This window comes from Zonotrichia albicollis, chromosome 6 (assembly GCF_047830755.1).
Source record: "Zonotrichia albicollis isolate bZonAlb1 chromosome 6, bZonAlb1.hap1, whole genome shotgun sequence".
NCBI classification, from domain to species: Eukaryota; Metazoa; Chordata; class Aves; order Passeriformes; family Passerellidae; genus Zonotrichia; species Zonotrichia albicollis.
The window spans coordinates 39,946,869-39,963,181 of NC_133824.1; the positions used below are offsets into that span (position 1 = coordinate 39,946,869).

The 16,313-nt window shown below is 51.7% G+C and overlaps 1 protein-coding gene across 1 annotated transcript; it reads right to left on the reverse strand.

The window, feature by feature from the left end:
- Positions 1–289: 289 nt before the first annotated feature.
- On the reverse strand, positions 290–15,543 carry CTSD (cathepsin D). Its single transcript, XM_005486555.2, has 9 exons — positions 15,173–15,543; positions 14,558–14,714; positions 12,223–12,346; positions 10,506–10,624; positions 6,803–7,002; positions 5,534–5,656; positions 4,240–4,384; positions 3,170–3,268; positions 290–2,514 (listed from the first exon to the last, which is right to left on the reverse strand). The coding sequence occupies exons 1-9, from the start codon at positions 15,232–15,234 to the stop codon at positions 2,353–2,355; spliced, it is 1,191 nt and encodes a 396-aa protein (XP_005486612.1). The 5' UTR covers positions 15,235–15,543; the 3' UTR covers positions 290–2,352.
- Positions 15,544–16,313: the final 770 nt, after the last annotated feature.

Genomic DNA, 16,313 nt, shown 5'->3' on the forward strand with positions numbered 1-16,313 from the left:
TTTCCCAGGCAGCTGCCTCCTGCCTGCTGACAGACCCGGCCCCCTGGAGTCACCGTGCAGGGACCACGCCCAGCACAGCCACGGCCCAAGGGCTCCATCTGGGGCTGCGCTGCACATCCCACTTCAATCTGATGCTGAAGACGTTCAAGCTTCCACCTCACATCAGGTGTGATGTGTTCAGTAGGTACCCAAGAGGCCAACTCTGTCTTCCCATGCTGAAGAAATCCTGGGGCCGGGAAAGGATGTAGCAGAACTTGGAGGAGCTCAGAGCACTTAACTGGTGTGAAACTGAAGATCTCTGGAGAAGTGCTAAATATTTGCTAATTTTGGAGCAGCTACTGAAGATTTTTTTTTTTTTTGGTAACATGCTACTGTTCTCTGACCAGTCTTAAACAGATGTCCTTTGGTGTCCAGATGCAGAGCTCCAGGTAAAGATTATGAGGTGGCAGAAAGAAGTTTTGGGGAGCAGCATTTGTCACATCTGGGGTTGTAGGGCACAAAGCATGTGTCCCATGTGTGCCTATGCCTGTCCCCACTGTCTATGCCAGACCCCCCAAGGAGAAGCATGGTTATAATGCCAAACTTATTCCACTGGGCAAAACTGTCTATTCATTCACTGCCCAAAGACCTTTCTCAAAAAATTTCTTGGCCCCACTGCTACTGCTGGCAGGATTATGAGTGAATTTTGGGTAGCCAGGATTTTGCCATCTGTTTAGCTTGGTTTGAGGTCATGGCCGCCACGGATCTTATCTTTCTGCCACTCCAAGCTTTGTTCCTTATCTGCTGCCACTCCCTTAACTTCAGGACCTGATCCAGCACACTGGTAAAATGAAGAGTCTTTTACTCCCAGCTTAGGGCCTCGGATTCTTGGCAGGCTCTCTTCTGCTTTCCAGTACTGCTTAAAACTAATTTTATCATGTTCCCAGCTCCACCAGTATCTGCCTACCAGTGCCAGCCCAGCAAGCGGCTCCGCGTGCGCAGACCCCAGCTCTCTGGGAGGATCTGTGTGCACAGCTAAGTTGGCTAAATCCAAAGCAGGATTGTGCCTCATTCTCTGTGCAACACAGCTGGACATGAACAGACATCAACAGCATTAGTGAAGTGGAAAGCAGGTACAGAGGGTGTCAAAGGCAGTTGGATTTTGGGACAGGGCAGCAGGGAAAGCGAATGTAAGTCCAGCAGCTTCCATGGCATCCTCCTGCCCAGGAGGTTTGCTGGTTCTGCCAACTGTCTCTTGAGTTTTGGGCAATTCCAAATGCTGTGAATCATGTTTCCAAAAGCTCTTATGTGGCTGACAAACACAGATTTTACCAGAATGATTTCAGCTTGTAGATCACTTAGTTGCTTCAGGAAACATTATTCTTAACTCACTGGCTGTGGTTAAAGCTGGGAAGATCTGCTGTTTGGGGAACCTGGGAGAAGGTCACTAAACTCAAGAGAACTTGTGCCACATGACTTTGCTCAACAGAAGGCTGGACCTTCATGGCCCTGAATTCAAGTTACCTCTATTATAACCTATCTTGACCCCCTTAATATTCATACTGACTGAAAAGCCCCACTGCCTAGAGCCCCCCTACAAACCCATGTCCCATTATGTCAGGGATGTGGACACTATGCCTCCCAGCTCTCTCACAATGCCATCACTAAACAAAACACACCACCACAGCCCTCAGGCTCTGAAACTCGCCCTCTGGGCACATTACCATGCTTCCCCATCGCTGTAGCCCAGGACATGCTCTCCTAGGACCAAACCTAGCACAAACTCCTTGAGAAATGACCTACTGGTTACTGCCTCAACCTCCAAGGAGGGGTCATAAAGACAGATTCTCCCAGGCCATCCACTCCCCCACTTCATGAATGAAAAAGCAGTAAGAACTGATGTGCAGGACAGCCTTCCCTCATCCCTCTCCCCCAGCACAGAAGACCAAACCCAAGAGATGTAGCATAGCCTCTCTGCATGAACAGATGTGCCAGGGGCTGGCTTCAGCCAGCTGCCCCCCCTCCCCCCAGGAAGGACCCCAGTGCTGGGAGATGTGAGAGGGCCTTGTTTAGCTCTGAGAATCATTCTCAAAAAGAACTACTGGAAGACCTAGCAGTAAAGCAAGGGACTACTCCAGCTGGAGTTATCAGCTAGAGACCTCCCAGCACCACTTACTCAGAGTGGAAAAAGTAGCTAGCAGGGCACTAATGACTATTTTCCATGTAATTTTAAATCTAGTTCTGTTTCTTTTTCTTTTTTTTTTTCTTTCTCCTTTCCACTCACTGGATTTCTAATACTGGCAACCTTTCTCTACAGCTCCCATGTGTGTGTGTTTAAGTGTGTGTGTGGCAGAGGCAGTGGGGGGCAGCTGTTTAGGCACTTGTGGCAAAGCCAACACGGTTGTTATCACGGTCAAAGGCGGAGTAGTAGGGTCCAATAAAGACATCTCCCAGGATCCAGAGTGGGCCCCCGGGGGGTGGGATGTCCAGGCCTGAAAAGCCACTCATGCAGATAGTCTCTCCTTGTGCAGTCATCTAAAAAGAGGAGTGAGAGCTTTAATTTAAGCAGGCCATTCCCTTTCTTCAACCTTGCAGGCTTGGCAAGAACACCTGCAAGGCTGCCTTCGCTTCAGCCTCTCCCAGACTGAGATCCACAGATTGCCAAAGTGACCTCCAACCCACCACTTCTACAACTGCAAACCCAGCTCCCCCTCCCTTAGGCACAAAAGCATCAAGCAAAGCTGCACATGGCCATAAACCTCCCAGCCCATACAGCTCTGAATTAGAGCCACTGGTGAAGGGCTGCACAAATTGGTCCTTGTGAGCTCATTCAGACGGCTTAAATGACAGGCTGGTGGCCTCTGCTACAATAAGGCTGGCCTCATGGCACCAGAATGCAACAGAAAAGAGCTAAATATTTGTTGGAGTGATGCAACAGCTTGCCTCCCCTACCTCAACCATCCTGCTATTCCTCACGAGCACTATGCAGGGGATCTTATTCCTGGGACACTTTGATGAAGTTAGGTGGATCCATCTGCAGTGCCAGCACCCTGACACCCCAACCTTTCAGATTTCTTCCCGAGCACCAGCTCCAGGACTGTTCTGGCTGCTCTTGTGTTTTGTTGCAGCGGAAGCAAAAGCCCGGCCGTGGAGAAGAAGCATAAGGCTGGAAAAATCTGCCTGGACATACCTTGAGGACATACTGGTCTCCTGTGAGGTTGAAGGACTTCCCTCCTATTTTCATTGAGATGACAGGCAGCGTTGGCACTTTTTCACAGGGGACCATGTACTGAAATTGCAACAGTAAAGGTTTTAGATAGGACCTCCCATGCTCTCCCAAAGTCTTCCTTGAGCAGAGTCACATCTTTGCTGTGTTTTTCCCTAAAACCAGCTCAGCTCAGAGTGCAGAAGCTTGAGCTGGGATAAGCACGCTGCTCCCTGCCTAGGGTGCCAAGTTGAGGGGCAAGAGGGATTTATGGATAGGCATGGAGCCAAGGGATGTTGGATTCAGCTTTTGGCTCTGCTGAGTCCTAGGGTGCCACAGCAGATGTGGCATGGCCAGGGGTTTTTACCAGAGGAGAGGCAGCTGTGGCTCAGTACACAGACAAAACCAGTTTCACGAACAATGGCAAGCCTTGGGGATGATGGCAGGTCTAGGCCAACTGTTGCTGCAGCTTCGGGTCTCTGACACTAAAAAAAAGCCCAACAAATGCTCATGGCTTTGATTTGGGAGAGTTTTCAGAACAGGCAATTTTTTTCTACAGGGTCTTTATAATCCATATTCTTCCACAATTTTAGGGAGGGAAATGTCTTGTGAGATTAGCTTTGATGGTTGAAAACTTTCATACATAGGGTTGCCATTTGCATGAAATATACTTTAATTATAAAGTGTCTCTGGACTCATATTAATGTGAATCCTTCGTTTCAGCTGCACCTCAGATCCCTTCTCTTCCACCTTCCAGAGATGGGTGGCAGAAGTGACTCAAAGCTTCCAAAAATTCATGGGACCTAAATGGGACCTTCCTAATTCATGGGACCTGGATTTTCTACTGTGAGCATGAGTAGGGCAGTGCATGCCACCCAGGGTGAAGAGATGAAGGGGTCCCTGCTGTGCCAGTGGCTTTTCCAGGAGCACAGCCTGGGAACTAAGATGAGAGGGAGCAGAAGACTAGGGTCTCAACAAGCATTTGGGTACAAAGTAGGGTGCAAGCATTGGTGCTGTTATGGTCATAGACACCCACATTTTCAGCCCGGCCTCACCTCGCCCTTTATGAGTGGTTTTGCACCAATGGCCTGCTGTATCTTCTTCACTTCTTTGGTGGGGCCAGTGATGAGTGAAGTTCCTGTGTCCACGATGGCCTCACAGCCCCCCTCACACACGCTTAGCCCATTGGCAACATCCACCCTGGGGAGAGATGCCCAGACATTAGACAACCCTTAAAGGCCTCCCAGAGAAGGCTGCAGGAAGCAGTATGCAGGCAGGCAAGGGAGGGCTGTAAGAGACACCCACCCAGGAAGGACAGATGTTCAGAAACACTGATGCAGCACCAACTCAACGCACAGACCCCCAGCTCTCTGTTGTCTGCTCGTGACTGAGCAGGTGCCTTGAAGTGTAACTGCATTTCTGCAGAGACCCTGGATGCTGCCTCGTACCCTGCCTGCTACCCGCACTCCAGAGCTAGTGTCACAGCTAATGGACATGGGAGAGAGCTAAGGACAATGAATTATGGACTTTTACAGTACTGTGCTACTGCAGGAAAAAAAGGGTTAAAGGGTGCTGTGACAGCCATGGGCAAGGGAAGGGTTCCTGCGCAGAGAAAAGGCAAGCCAGGAGATGCCTGGCCTCCTTGCCCGCATTGCATTTCACAGCAGCGCAGAAAGACAAAGCCTTCTTGCCAAGGGTCTGCCATACTCTGCCAACGCTGCAGCTCTGGGGGAAAATGAGAACTGAAACGCCGCGCTGGGGAGGGATGCAATTCCCAGGAAAAGGACACACTCTGATCACAGGGCACTTTTAAGTTCCCATCACGTGGGAGAGCTCAGAATAGACCGTGGGGCTGGCGGCCGTCAGCTCAGCCTGCTCTCCTCCCCTGTGCCTCCAACAATGCGCGCTGATTGCTGCGCCGTGCCCTTCAGTCAAGGGCTGCCTTCCTGAGGCCTCATCCTGCTCCTCCGGAGCTGTGTGCAGGACAGCCATGCAGCTCAGGCCTTGCCGAGAGCTCGGCACAACGGGGGCTTCATCTATGGGGCTCGCCCTGCCTGCACTGGAATTCTTCTCTGCTTTGCAGGGATGCAGCAGGCATCCTTTCAAAGGTCACGGGTCAGGGCACAAACAAGAGGAAAGGATTTTGCAGAACATCTCCTTATGGCTTCTGCCTTTTGTCTCCTTCCAGCAACAAACAATCCAGCCCTAGGGTGGGATTTAATCTGCTTTTTTTGGTGTGGATGTGTTGCAGGGATGATTCCTTTTTGAGGAGGGTCTCACTGAAGCCTCAGGCATGTGCTGTCAGCACATGTCACCCCCTGCACGCAGTCAGGTTGATGGGGAACTTACGAATCCATGTGGATCTGCCAGTAGGCCTTGCGTGTCACGTTAAACCAGCTGAACTCGCCCTTGTAGTACTTGGGGTCGGTCCCTCCCAGGACCATCTCACCACCAGGTTCACCAGAGGGATCTCTGAAAAACAACACCCAAACCTGTGAACATCAAGGGCAGGGTGAGAACAACCTGCTTCAATGCCTCCCAAAGCACCTGCTGGGGTGTTTAGAGGTGAAGCACAGCATTAACAGTACTGGAAACTGATAAATTATGTCATGCTATGTTCTATCAATATAAGGACAGGTACTGTGAAACAGACTGGGATGGGGAAATGGGAATATTTTGGCCCAGCCAAAGCATCCTGCAGCTTTTCACCTGATACTTTCTCACAGAAACCTGAAGAAAGTCATGGCAGGGAAGGGGGATGGCAAAGGGGAACTAGGCACTGACACAGGGACTTCCTGAATCAGCTTGTAAAAAGTGCCTGTGCAGGGCTGGACACCGCTGATGCAGGGTTAGGTTATGTGCACTCAACTCTGCCAACCAGCAGCCTTGAAGTGAATCCTCTCAAGGTTACCATCAGATAAGAGCTCACTGCTGAGCAGATGGGAAGAAATATGGTGATGGGGGAGGGCTGGTGCTTGAATGGCCAGCAGCAGCCCTCTCTGCCCTAGGCGTGCTACTTTTTGGGCTGAACCAGTTCAGAGTCGCTGCCATGGTGCCAGAAAAGTGATGGGGTGTCCTGTGGGGAGCAGCAGTGGGTGGGAAGGTGCTGGCAGCTGCAGAGGAGGATCTCCCAGGGTGGTGAGAGAGCACTGGCCTCTCATTAGTGATGACTGATAGGGGGGAACCTTTGCTGGGGAGGTGACATGGTGGTGACCACATGGCTTACGGATTCTGGCAGCAGACTAGGGCTGTTTACCTCTATAAAGGGGACTGCATTAATATTAATCTCACAAACACAGCCCTGCTTATTTCTATTTCTCTTTCCTCTGGAAACATCCTCTGTCTATTCATCAGTTAAGAAATGTGGTCAGAGATCCACCCAGCTTTTTATCAGTAGAAGAACTGCATTTCTACTTCCTTCTCCTTACTTCAGAGCAGCAAACATAAGAGATTTTGGCCTGACTGCTCCTGTAAGCAGAACTTGCTGTGACTTCCTCAACTGGGAAGTGCCGTCCAGAATGTAAAACAGCAGATGACAAGAGATGCTACTGGAAAACAGAGAAAAGCCCACTGGGCTTGTCCTCGCAACCAGGAGTGTGCCACCAAACCCAACACTACCTGTTCAGGTAGAAAGAGAACATATTTTTCTCGACCAGCTTCTGTCTCATGACGTTATCGAAGAAAGGCTCGGCGCCCTCCACAGAGATCTTTGGGAATGCCAGGCCTAGGATGCCATCAAACTTGGCAGCGATGAATGTCATGCCTGGCTGCTTTGTGGCCTCCCCAAAGGTCTGATCCAGGATGTTCAAGTCACCAAGCTGCGGGGAGATGGGGAGGGAAGGGAAAAGCAGATTGTAAAGAAAACTGACTCAGGGGACCTGGGTGGTAACAGACCCTCACTGAACACAGGCTGTAGCACATCCCTCAATGTGCTGCCACACTCCTGCCTGCTTCCACCACTGCACTTGCAGGCAGCTGCAGAAACCACTCTTGTCAGGGGAAGAAACTGGCAACTCTGGCTCAGTGGAACCTCCCAAATCCCAGCAAAGCTCAGCATACTTTAAAGAAGAATCTCTTTAGCTTTCTGCAGTGTCCCAGCACTGGCCTTGCTGTTCTGCAGCCCCTCCTCTTTCCACAGAGGACCCATATCCATTTGTCCCTCCTCCATTTCCTCCTCTATCACTTACTTCATCATTTCCTCCCACTCTGAAAAGCTCTTGTGCTGTTCCTTTTATCTTCTTCCCCACTCTGGACATCTTCTAAGTCATCTGTGTATCCTACCTCCTTGGGTGCTGCACACATTCTCGGTTGGGAGCACAAATCCCTCCCACCTCTGCCCACAATCCCTGTGATCTCCCCTACATAAGAAACATCCCCAGGACATTGCTGAATCTCTTGGAAGAGCCACCAGCCTGCAGAGACCTCCCGTGAAAGCGGAGAAGACCCAGACAAGAAAGTGAGGTTGAGCATGAAGCACGAAAATAGCAAAGCAGAGTACTGAGAATTCAAAGGTCATCTCCCTTGCCAGCCATGAGAAGGACTGGCATTCCCCACTGGAAAGCTGAAACGCCTTCCAAGGGCAGATCCCCAGAAAGAAGATGATCAGAGAAAGGAGGATAACTCTGCTGATGGGGAGCAGGATGCATCTGCTGGCTTCTGGCTCTAGCAGTTCAGGAGGCTTGTGAGCTTCTGGCTGACCAGAGGCAATTTTAGCATCCACACTAGGACAATTTCAGCCTCCCAGCCTGCAGCTAGCAGCCCTGTAGTGAGCCAGGCTGGACTGACAAGCTGGCCTCTCCTACCTGATGGCAGATAACGATCCCTGTAAATTACTAATATGCCCCCTGGGTTAGACAGCACAAGGCTGGGACAGCAGTGCTGCCTTTAATGGTATTGGAGGACTGCACTAGGAAAGGGCGATCGAGCCTTGCGAAAGCTGAAAGCCACAGCGCAGGATGTGGGGGAAGCGCGCACAGCAACGCATCCGCTCGCCAGCGCCTGCCCCACTTGTACAGCCCGGGTTCACAAACGCCACCCCTTGGCACCACCGATCCTCAGCGGCTCGGAGAGTTCAGTGAAGCCTCTGCTTACTGTAAAATGCAATGGACTGATAACACTGAGTGTCAGGTGTGTCTGAATATTGCTCTGCTTGCACATCCCAAGGGGGAGACAGATTTCTGCCCAGTCATGGATATTCTCAACAGACCCTGCCTGCACTTGGTCCACAGCAGGGCTGAAACCCAAGACCATCTTTAGCAGAGTGCTCCTGCCAGGTCACAGATCCTTTGTCTCTGTCTCTTGGCTGGCTCCTGCCCTGAAACTGAGCAACCAAAAACCATGACCAGTGGATAGCTGCGTGGTGGCCACCCTCCAGCACTTTGCAGATGGGTGTCAGCACTCCACAGCTCACCTGACCTCCTTGTTGGTGGCCTCAGCCAGTTATTACTGGATGGCAAAGACAGACCAAGAAGTGAGGGCCTCTAAGGCACAGCCTGGCACCAGGGGTTGGGATGTAGAGGCACAAGGGAGAGGCAAGGAAAGTAATCAGTGCAGTGTATCTGCACTGCAGTCATGGGAGAGGCACTGTGCCCCATGGTCAGTTAAGTTTCCTCTGCTGTCCTTGAAGGACATCCCAAGGTTGGGCTGTGATAAAGAGATGAGATGTCTGAGCAGCAGAGGGCTGGCTGAACCTGCTGCTCTTTGGAGAGTGCAGAGTGCAGAGCTACAGGGCATTGCTCCTCCACAGAATGAGAGAGGATGTTTGACATGAGCTCATCACCCTCTCAAAAACCCATTAGGGCTGAGGGACTCTGACTACCTGGCAACAAGCATCTTTTGGTCAGATGTTGGGGCTACCAGAGGTTGCTGTGGCTGCTTCCACCCACCAGAATGGCTGGAGCCAAGAGGGTCACCCTGAAAGTTATTTCAATGTCTTTCTTTCAAGACTATACCTGACTGGGAGCTTGCCTACAACATGTAGTGCATCAGAGGATGCATCCGTGCGTCCAAGCAGAAGGTCCCTGACCCTCAGTCACCCCTGCTCCTGCCTACTACAAGTGGGACATTGCTCAGCTCCATGGAAGAGGTTTCTCTTCTTGCAGACAGAAACAAAATGGTATAATCTGTGCTGTCTGACAAGAGGCATCCCCACTTCCCAAACAAACTGAGGCACAAAATCCTTCCTCTCAGCTGCTGGGAAATGGAGAACTAATCAGCAAACAGGGACTAGGGTGACAATTACAAATAAAAAAAAAAGAGAAAAAATGGCAATCTTCTTTCTGACTCATTTCAGTCCTTGCATTAAGCCCACACTTTCTAAGGACAATGAAGTTTGCTGTTTGCCTTACTGCATCCATCTCTGGATGCAGCATAGAGGCAACAGTTGATGCTTCCAGGCTAGCCTGAAATCTTCATGCTGTAAGAATTGGCTAAAGAGTGCATCCTGCAAGAGTCACACACTTTAAGCTTCTCCTGGATACATTTTGATTCTGATGAAATTGGTAAACCAGTACTTTCAGCTGAACCTAAATAGAAACCTCCAAATCCCCAGATTTATGTGCTTATTCAAAACTTTTGCTTTGTTTCTCCCCCCCCTGCAAAGCAAACATATGCTCTTATCCCTGCCAGGAGAGCAAGTAATCTGAGAGCACATGCACCCCTGACGTTTGGCAGCTGGCAAACTCTCCCGAGCATCTGTACCTGGGAGGAAGTCATGAAAGGCACTTGTCCTTCACAGGACAGAAAGCTCAAGCTTTGCTTGCTGAAAAGCAAACTGTGAAGCAACCACCACACAGGTAACTCAAGCTGCACACTGAATACTCCCAAGGGTGTTACCTAGCCTTTATAAACATAAGCACCAGTTCGTGACGTGAGACCAGGATGGGGCAGTAAAGAGACCTTTTCTGGTCTGTGTTTGGGCAGCTGCCCATGTGGGCATCCACTAATGTGGGGATATTGGCCAAGAACAAGCTGGGCACCACCAGCAGTCTGTGCAGTGGTGTTGGAATATGCTTGGGCTGGTAAATTTTTGGGGTCACAAGGAAAAGTATTGGAGGGATGGCCAGAGACAATGTTTGGAGGGGCACCATGTGAGCAATCCCCACTCTAAGCCCACCGACCTGCAGATTAATACCTTCTCCCTTCTCAGCCTGCCATGGTTATTGCTACCTTAACAGACATCATTACCATGTCATTTCAAAGGACTTGGAAACACAGCACTGAAGGATGTTTCATAAGAGTGGGACACTCAAGAAAGGAGATCCATTGAAATCTAACAGCTCCAAGCTCTCTACTGAAAGCAGTCTGGGCAGTCGTGACTCACCGTGACCACGTCTTGGCTGAGGTACCCGGAAAGGCTCCCTGTCCCATAGTGGATGGCAAACTTGGTGCCGTTCTTCACATAGGTGCTGGATTTAGAAGAGTCATACTTGTGGTGCACCACTGCAGTTGGGAAAGGGGACACAAGGGGACACACAGCATTAGTGCTCCTTTATACCTACGGCTCCCCAAAACCTAGCCCCACACCATCCAGTTTATCCAGACAAATGGACACTCAATGAGAAGATGGGCCTGAACCCAGGGTTGGCCAAGCCCAGATAGCTTAACAAAGCATTTCCAGTGTCTGGGGAATTAGGTGGGCAGATCCAATTCAGGCTGTTAAATCCGATTTGGCCGTTGGGTATTAAAAGCCTAGAGGTTATGTGGTTGGTGTGGTGTGTTAGTCAGCAGAGCAAAATGTATCCCTCCACATGCCATGGAGAACCAGGGTGGCTTTAAATATAGTCTGCTCAGGGCAGGAACATTTTCACCTCAAGGACTTACGTGTTTCTTTTACTAGGAATAGCTGGAAATTTTTCAAAAATTGTTTTTAGTACAGGAAGAACTCAAAATATCCCTTTATTTTCAGAGAAGGGCTTTTCCCTAGCCTAAGCTGCCTTTCCCCTTGGCTGGGTTGGGAGCTGTAGGATATCCCTAGTTTTATGGGCAGGCAGATTCTGCCTCCCCAGACTCCTCCCAAGTCACGAGCTGGCCAGCGCAGTCCCATGGCTGGCTGCTGAGGGTGCAGACAGCAGCTGAGGATGAACCAGCTGAGCCCTGCACAAAGTGACAGAGCTACACAAGGAGTTTCCCAGCTAGGCTGTCTGGGTCCCAGTTTGAATTCCAGTCTGGCAGGAGGTTAAGCCCCTTGTATATTCATAAAATGAGCCCTTTGGTCCCAGCACCTCCCAAAGCACTGCCTTGAGAAACCTGCTACAAATCAGGAACCCCCTAGGCATACCAGGTCTGAACCTCACCACCCTGTCAGTGTCCTAATCTTGTTTCACATATGCAAAGAGAAGGTGTCTGTACAAGAAGTCCAAATTTCCACTCTACTCCCAATGAGCACTGTGGAATGCCTTTCATGGTTGCAGTTGTTGACTCCACAGGTTTCTCCACTTTGCTAAAGCAGCACAACCAGCGGCTTTTGAATGGCATTTTGCCATAGCCGGGTTTGACATCTTCAGCTGTGGAAGTTTACTGCATAGGAATGTCACAGAATAAAAAAAAAACTTGCAGTCCCTAAGACATTCTCATTTCATTATGCCTACCTGGCTTTCGTTAATTATAACTCCATAAACATGCACACACATGCTCTGTGCAGCAATAAACCAGAAACTAGGACAGTTTGTATCAGATCTGGCAAGAGGCTGACTTAAAAAAGTCAGCCTTGCGCAATGGGATAACAGCAGCATTGGTCTATAATTTGGGGAGAAACATCACAGTTGATGATGCTGCTCCCCTGCTGTAGGGCTGAAGCTGTTGGAGAAGATTTGGCCCTGTATAGGGGTTACTTGGAAAAGAAAAAACCCAGGAAAGGACTAATGAAGGATGGATGCAGGAAGCTGGGATTGTATTTCCAGCTCTCGCCCTAAAAAGCCCATCAGCCTCTGGCAAGTCCTTTCATGCTGCTGCCTCAGTTTCTCCATTTGCAATGCAAGGCTCTGCATTTTGCAGGAAGGAGAAGCTGATTAGCAGCTTCTGGCACCCATGACACTTACTGCAGGCGATGTCCAGTAGGGAACAGTGCACGGATGGCACCCAGAGGTTGGAGGAGCCAGTGTCAAAGATCACGGTGAAATTCTGGGGGGGTGTTCCGATACCGATCACACCGAAATACTGGGCCTGCAAAGCAGAAGAAGGGAACCATAAGCAGAGGCAGCTGGCTGAAAGCAGGGATTAGAGATCAAAAAAATCTCTTAGGGTTGAATAGAGGCTCAGCTTCCTATCTAGACATTGCCCTCCTCTTGGTTTTGGCACCGATGGGTTCCCAACCTTCTTCCTCTGGAAGGGAGGCTCCCCTACAGCGTTCATTACAGCGGGTGTGAAAAGGATAAATTGAGGACAAGTGGGATGGGTGTGTGCGGGGGAGGACATTTGGGGCATGGAGACAGAGAAGAAAAGGGGGAAAGGTCTGCAGGCTAGCAGTTCACTACAAGGATGAGAAAAAATGATGGAAGGAAGCCAAGCAAAACACCTGCGTTATTGAAAAGCTGAAACTGGCTGGGAAGCTGCTTTGCTCTTGGCTTTGCTGAGAAACTGTGGGCTGCAGAAAGCAGCAGCACTGCCCACTGCAGGTGGAGGTACAGCTGCTGGGGGTTTTGGTGCTTGCTGGTGAGCTCTGGGAATGGGGGGGGAATAAACAAATGCTCAGTCTCGACAGGTGGAAAACTGGAGGAGTGGTGGGAGCAAAGACCATGAGCAGCACCACCAGATATGGATTTAGGCCTCCAGTGTGAAAGACTGGGAGAAGTCCCTGTAGCACAGGTATCTTAGAGCACACCTTTGCTCTAAGACTACATTTTTTGCTGGGACTGGAAGAAACCTGAATGGCTGAGTTCTTGGCAAAGTATCCCTCTCTCCACAGAGGTGAGGATGAATGGAGAATGCTAGGCAGGTGCTACATGGACTCATTTTTCCCCAGTCCTCCCAAACAAGCAGGGAGCTGTGTCCTGCCTGGTGGACACCTGGTTCAGGGCTCTGAAGAGAAGGCTGGAGAAGCAAGGGAAGTCAGCCAGTAGCCTTTCCAAACCCCACGTGTACTTAATAAAGAGGGGGGGAAAGGGGGGAAGGGAAGAAAACAGGATTATCAAAGCTGTTCACCTCCTGTGCGCTCAGTTTGCAAGGCTTGCTCACTAATTAACAATCCATTGCAACACTGCAATTAGCCATAATGGGGAGGCAGCACTTGCTTCCAGTGGTTCTGTAATTATTGCTAGGGCTTGAAAATTAACCCCCGGTACAGTGGCTCTGTTTGTCACACACACAGACCCATGAAGGGTCCCAGGGCAGGAAGCACACGAGGCAGGCTAGTGGGGTTTGTCCCAAGAATTCATTTGGCAGCAAAAGTATTCTCAGCCAGGCTGGGAGGGACGCAGCAGTCCTTTATCTGCCACCACAGGTTGGATTGGTGCCTCTGTGACAAGGGAAAACAGTGCTGCCCTGAGTGGCGGTCTGAGCCGGTGGCTGCAAGAGACAGCACCGTGACACAACCGCTCGCCCTGGCTTTCAACACTGCCAACTGAAACACCGGTGGCCCTTCCCAGGACAGCACGGCGCTGGCTGGGTGATGAGAGCCGCTGGGGAAGGGCAGCAGGGGAACATACGCTGAATTAATGCCTAAATACCCGGGCCCAGGTTTATTCTGCCAGCCAATGCTCATACCCTACACTGCCCGGCAAGGAACCCTGAAATAGTAAACCCCACACGTGTCTGGCAGCAGGGCAAGGGCAAACTTCATGCCCTTTATCTGGCTTCTCTTTCCGCCACCACCCAGCTCGCTTTGCTCCTTAAGTTGCTGACAAGAAAGTAGAGATAAAGGCTTTTCCCAGGGCAGCGCAAAAGATGAAGGATAGTGAGAGGAAGGGTCCTGCATCCCCAGGACCATAGTAAGCTACCATCCTCAAGGAGTGGAGCATGATTTTTATGCCCCTGTCTTGCCAAAAATAGAGTCCAAATGTCCAGAAGATGATAGGAAGGATTGTAAGTGAGCAGGCCCCTATTTATGATGGTTAATTAGTGACAAAGGGGAAAGGAAATAGGTCACAAACTGAAAAGCTCCTGCTTGGGTGGCAGTGGGTTGTTTGTTATTATTATAATTACTAGTATTAGTATTTTTAGTTTAGTAATAATGGGAAGCACCTTTTGGTACCCACTCACTAAGCCACGGGGATGCGTTAATCTGTCCTAGAGGATCAACATCTCTCCCTCCTTTGTCTTCCTGGCTGGTGGCAGGCTGGCATGTCTCACCCCACCTGGGATGGTACCCCTACAAGTGACACTGTGCTGGGGTCCGTTGCAGTGCAGGGGATGGTCTGCAGGGGGGTTGTTACTCACATCCATGTAGTTCTTCAAAATCTCCGGAGTGGGTTTACCCGCCTCGACAAAGCCCAACTTGTACTTGATGGACTCAGTGATGGCATTCATATCCGGGATCTCACTGCCCGCCTCTTTCAGGATCCGCCGCATGGAAGGGAATTTGGTCAGGGGGATCCTGTGTGGGGACGGCAAAGACACACCTGTTAAAGGGGGGGTGTAGGGCAGGGATACCTAGGGAAAGGGGGCAGCAGGGCTCCACTCAAAACAGGGGACGCGCCAGTACGAGGTGGGTGAGGTTTGGGCTCCTGCCAGCGCCCTATGCCAGATGCCCCTTGCCACGCTGCGTTCGGTGTTTTTCCCAAAGCCAGGGGATAGCGGGAAAGGCCGGCGGGCGGGCAGAGGGTCACCAGGTGTACGGGAAGCTGGGGCAAGGCCCCTCCATGCGCAAGATGGGGGGGATGTTCCGAACCTTCCCTTCCTTGCGTCGATGGAGGGGGAGCCACCCGCTACGGAGGGCTGCGAGAGGAGCTCGGAGGGCACCGCTGCAGCAGCACCGGGGGTGCTTCTCCCATGTTCCCATGTCCCCCGCCAACCCGGGGGCTCAGCAGCCCCTGAGGAACCCCCTCCGCTCACCTGATGAGGGCGGCGCAGGACCCGGCCAGGGCGAGCAGCAGGAGGAGGCCGCGGGGGCCCATGGCGGCGATGGCGCTGCTGGCGGCGGTGGCGAGGGGTCAGAGGCTGGAGGTCCCGACGCTGAGAGGCCGCGACGCCGCTCCCGCTGTCCGTCCCTGTTTTTGTAGGCACAGCGGCCCCTCTCCACGGATTTCTGGAGTCAGCTGACGGTCTAAAATTGCAACCAGCGGCGTCACGTGAGGGCGGGCCGGGGCGGGGAGCGGGGATCGGGCGCGGGGCCGGGGGCGCCGCCTCACGGCTCCCCCCGGGCTGACCCCCGGCGCCTCGGGCCGTGACTCAGCCCCCGGGAAAGGGGAATAAACACTGTGAAATCAGTCACGAGATGCCTGCCCGGCCGCGCGTGCCCCGTTCTGGACTGCCTTTAGCTTCCTCCTGCTGGGATGGGTTTTTTTGTTCTTTCCAGATTATCTGGCGTTTTTTCTCCCTGGGGAGTGGAGAGGGGGAACCCGGGACACACGCACAGCCCCAGGCAGCAGACCCCCAGTTCCTCGCGGGGCTCGGCTGCTCAGGGACCTCGGCCACCCTGCCACCCGCTGTCACCACTGTGCAGGGTTCAGGGTGTCACTGTGCACCCCTGCCCAGGGGGCCCTGGCAGCTCCCCAGCCCCGTGTTTCTCCCTGGCCACAGGACACCTCCACTTTGGGGCACTCCAGTCCCTCCGAGCTGGGTGTTTCTGGAGTAGATGGGCATATCCTAGGCCACAGCTTTTTTGGGAAGCGCAGTGGGGGCCCGGGAGGGGATGTCAAGCCATATCTGCCACTCCTCAAAATGCATTGTGGTGGTACTGTGCAACCTGCAGCCACTGAGAATGATGCTGGTGCAGGGCAGAGCCCGGGGGGACACCAGCCACCAGCAATCCCTGAGGTCTGCCCCCTCCTCAAAACGCAGACTGAGTACTGGGATGGGCTCTTCACCACCACCCGAGTGTCGTAACGGCGCTCAGAGGTGCCAAGCCACCAACTCAGGAGGCCACAGCTAATTCCTGTCCAGTTTCCTGCGACAGCTCCTACAGAGCCACGAGACCTGCTAGAAAAACAATAAAAATTAAATCGGATTTACAGACATTTTCCCTTCCAAGTCC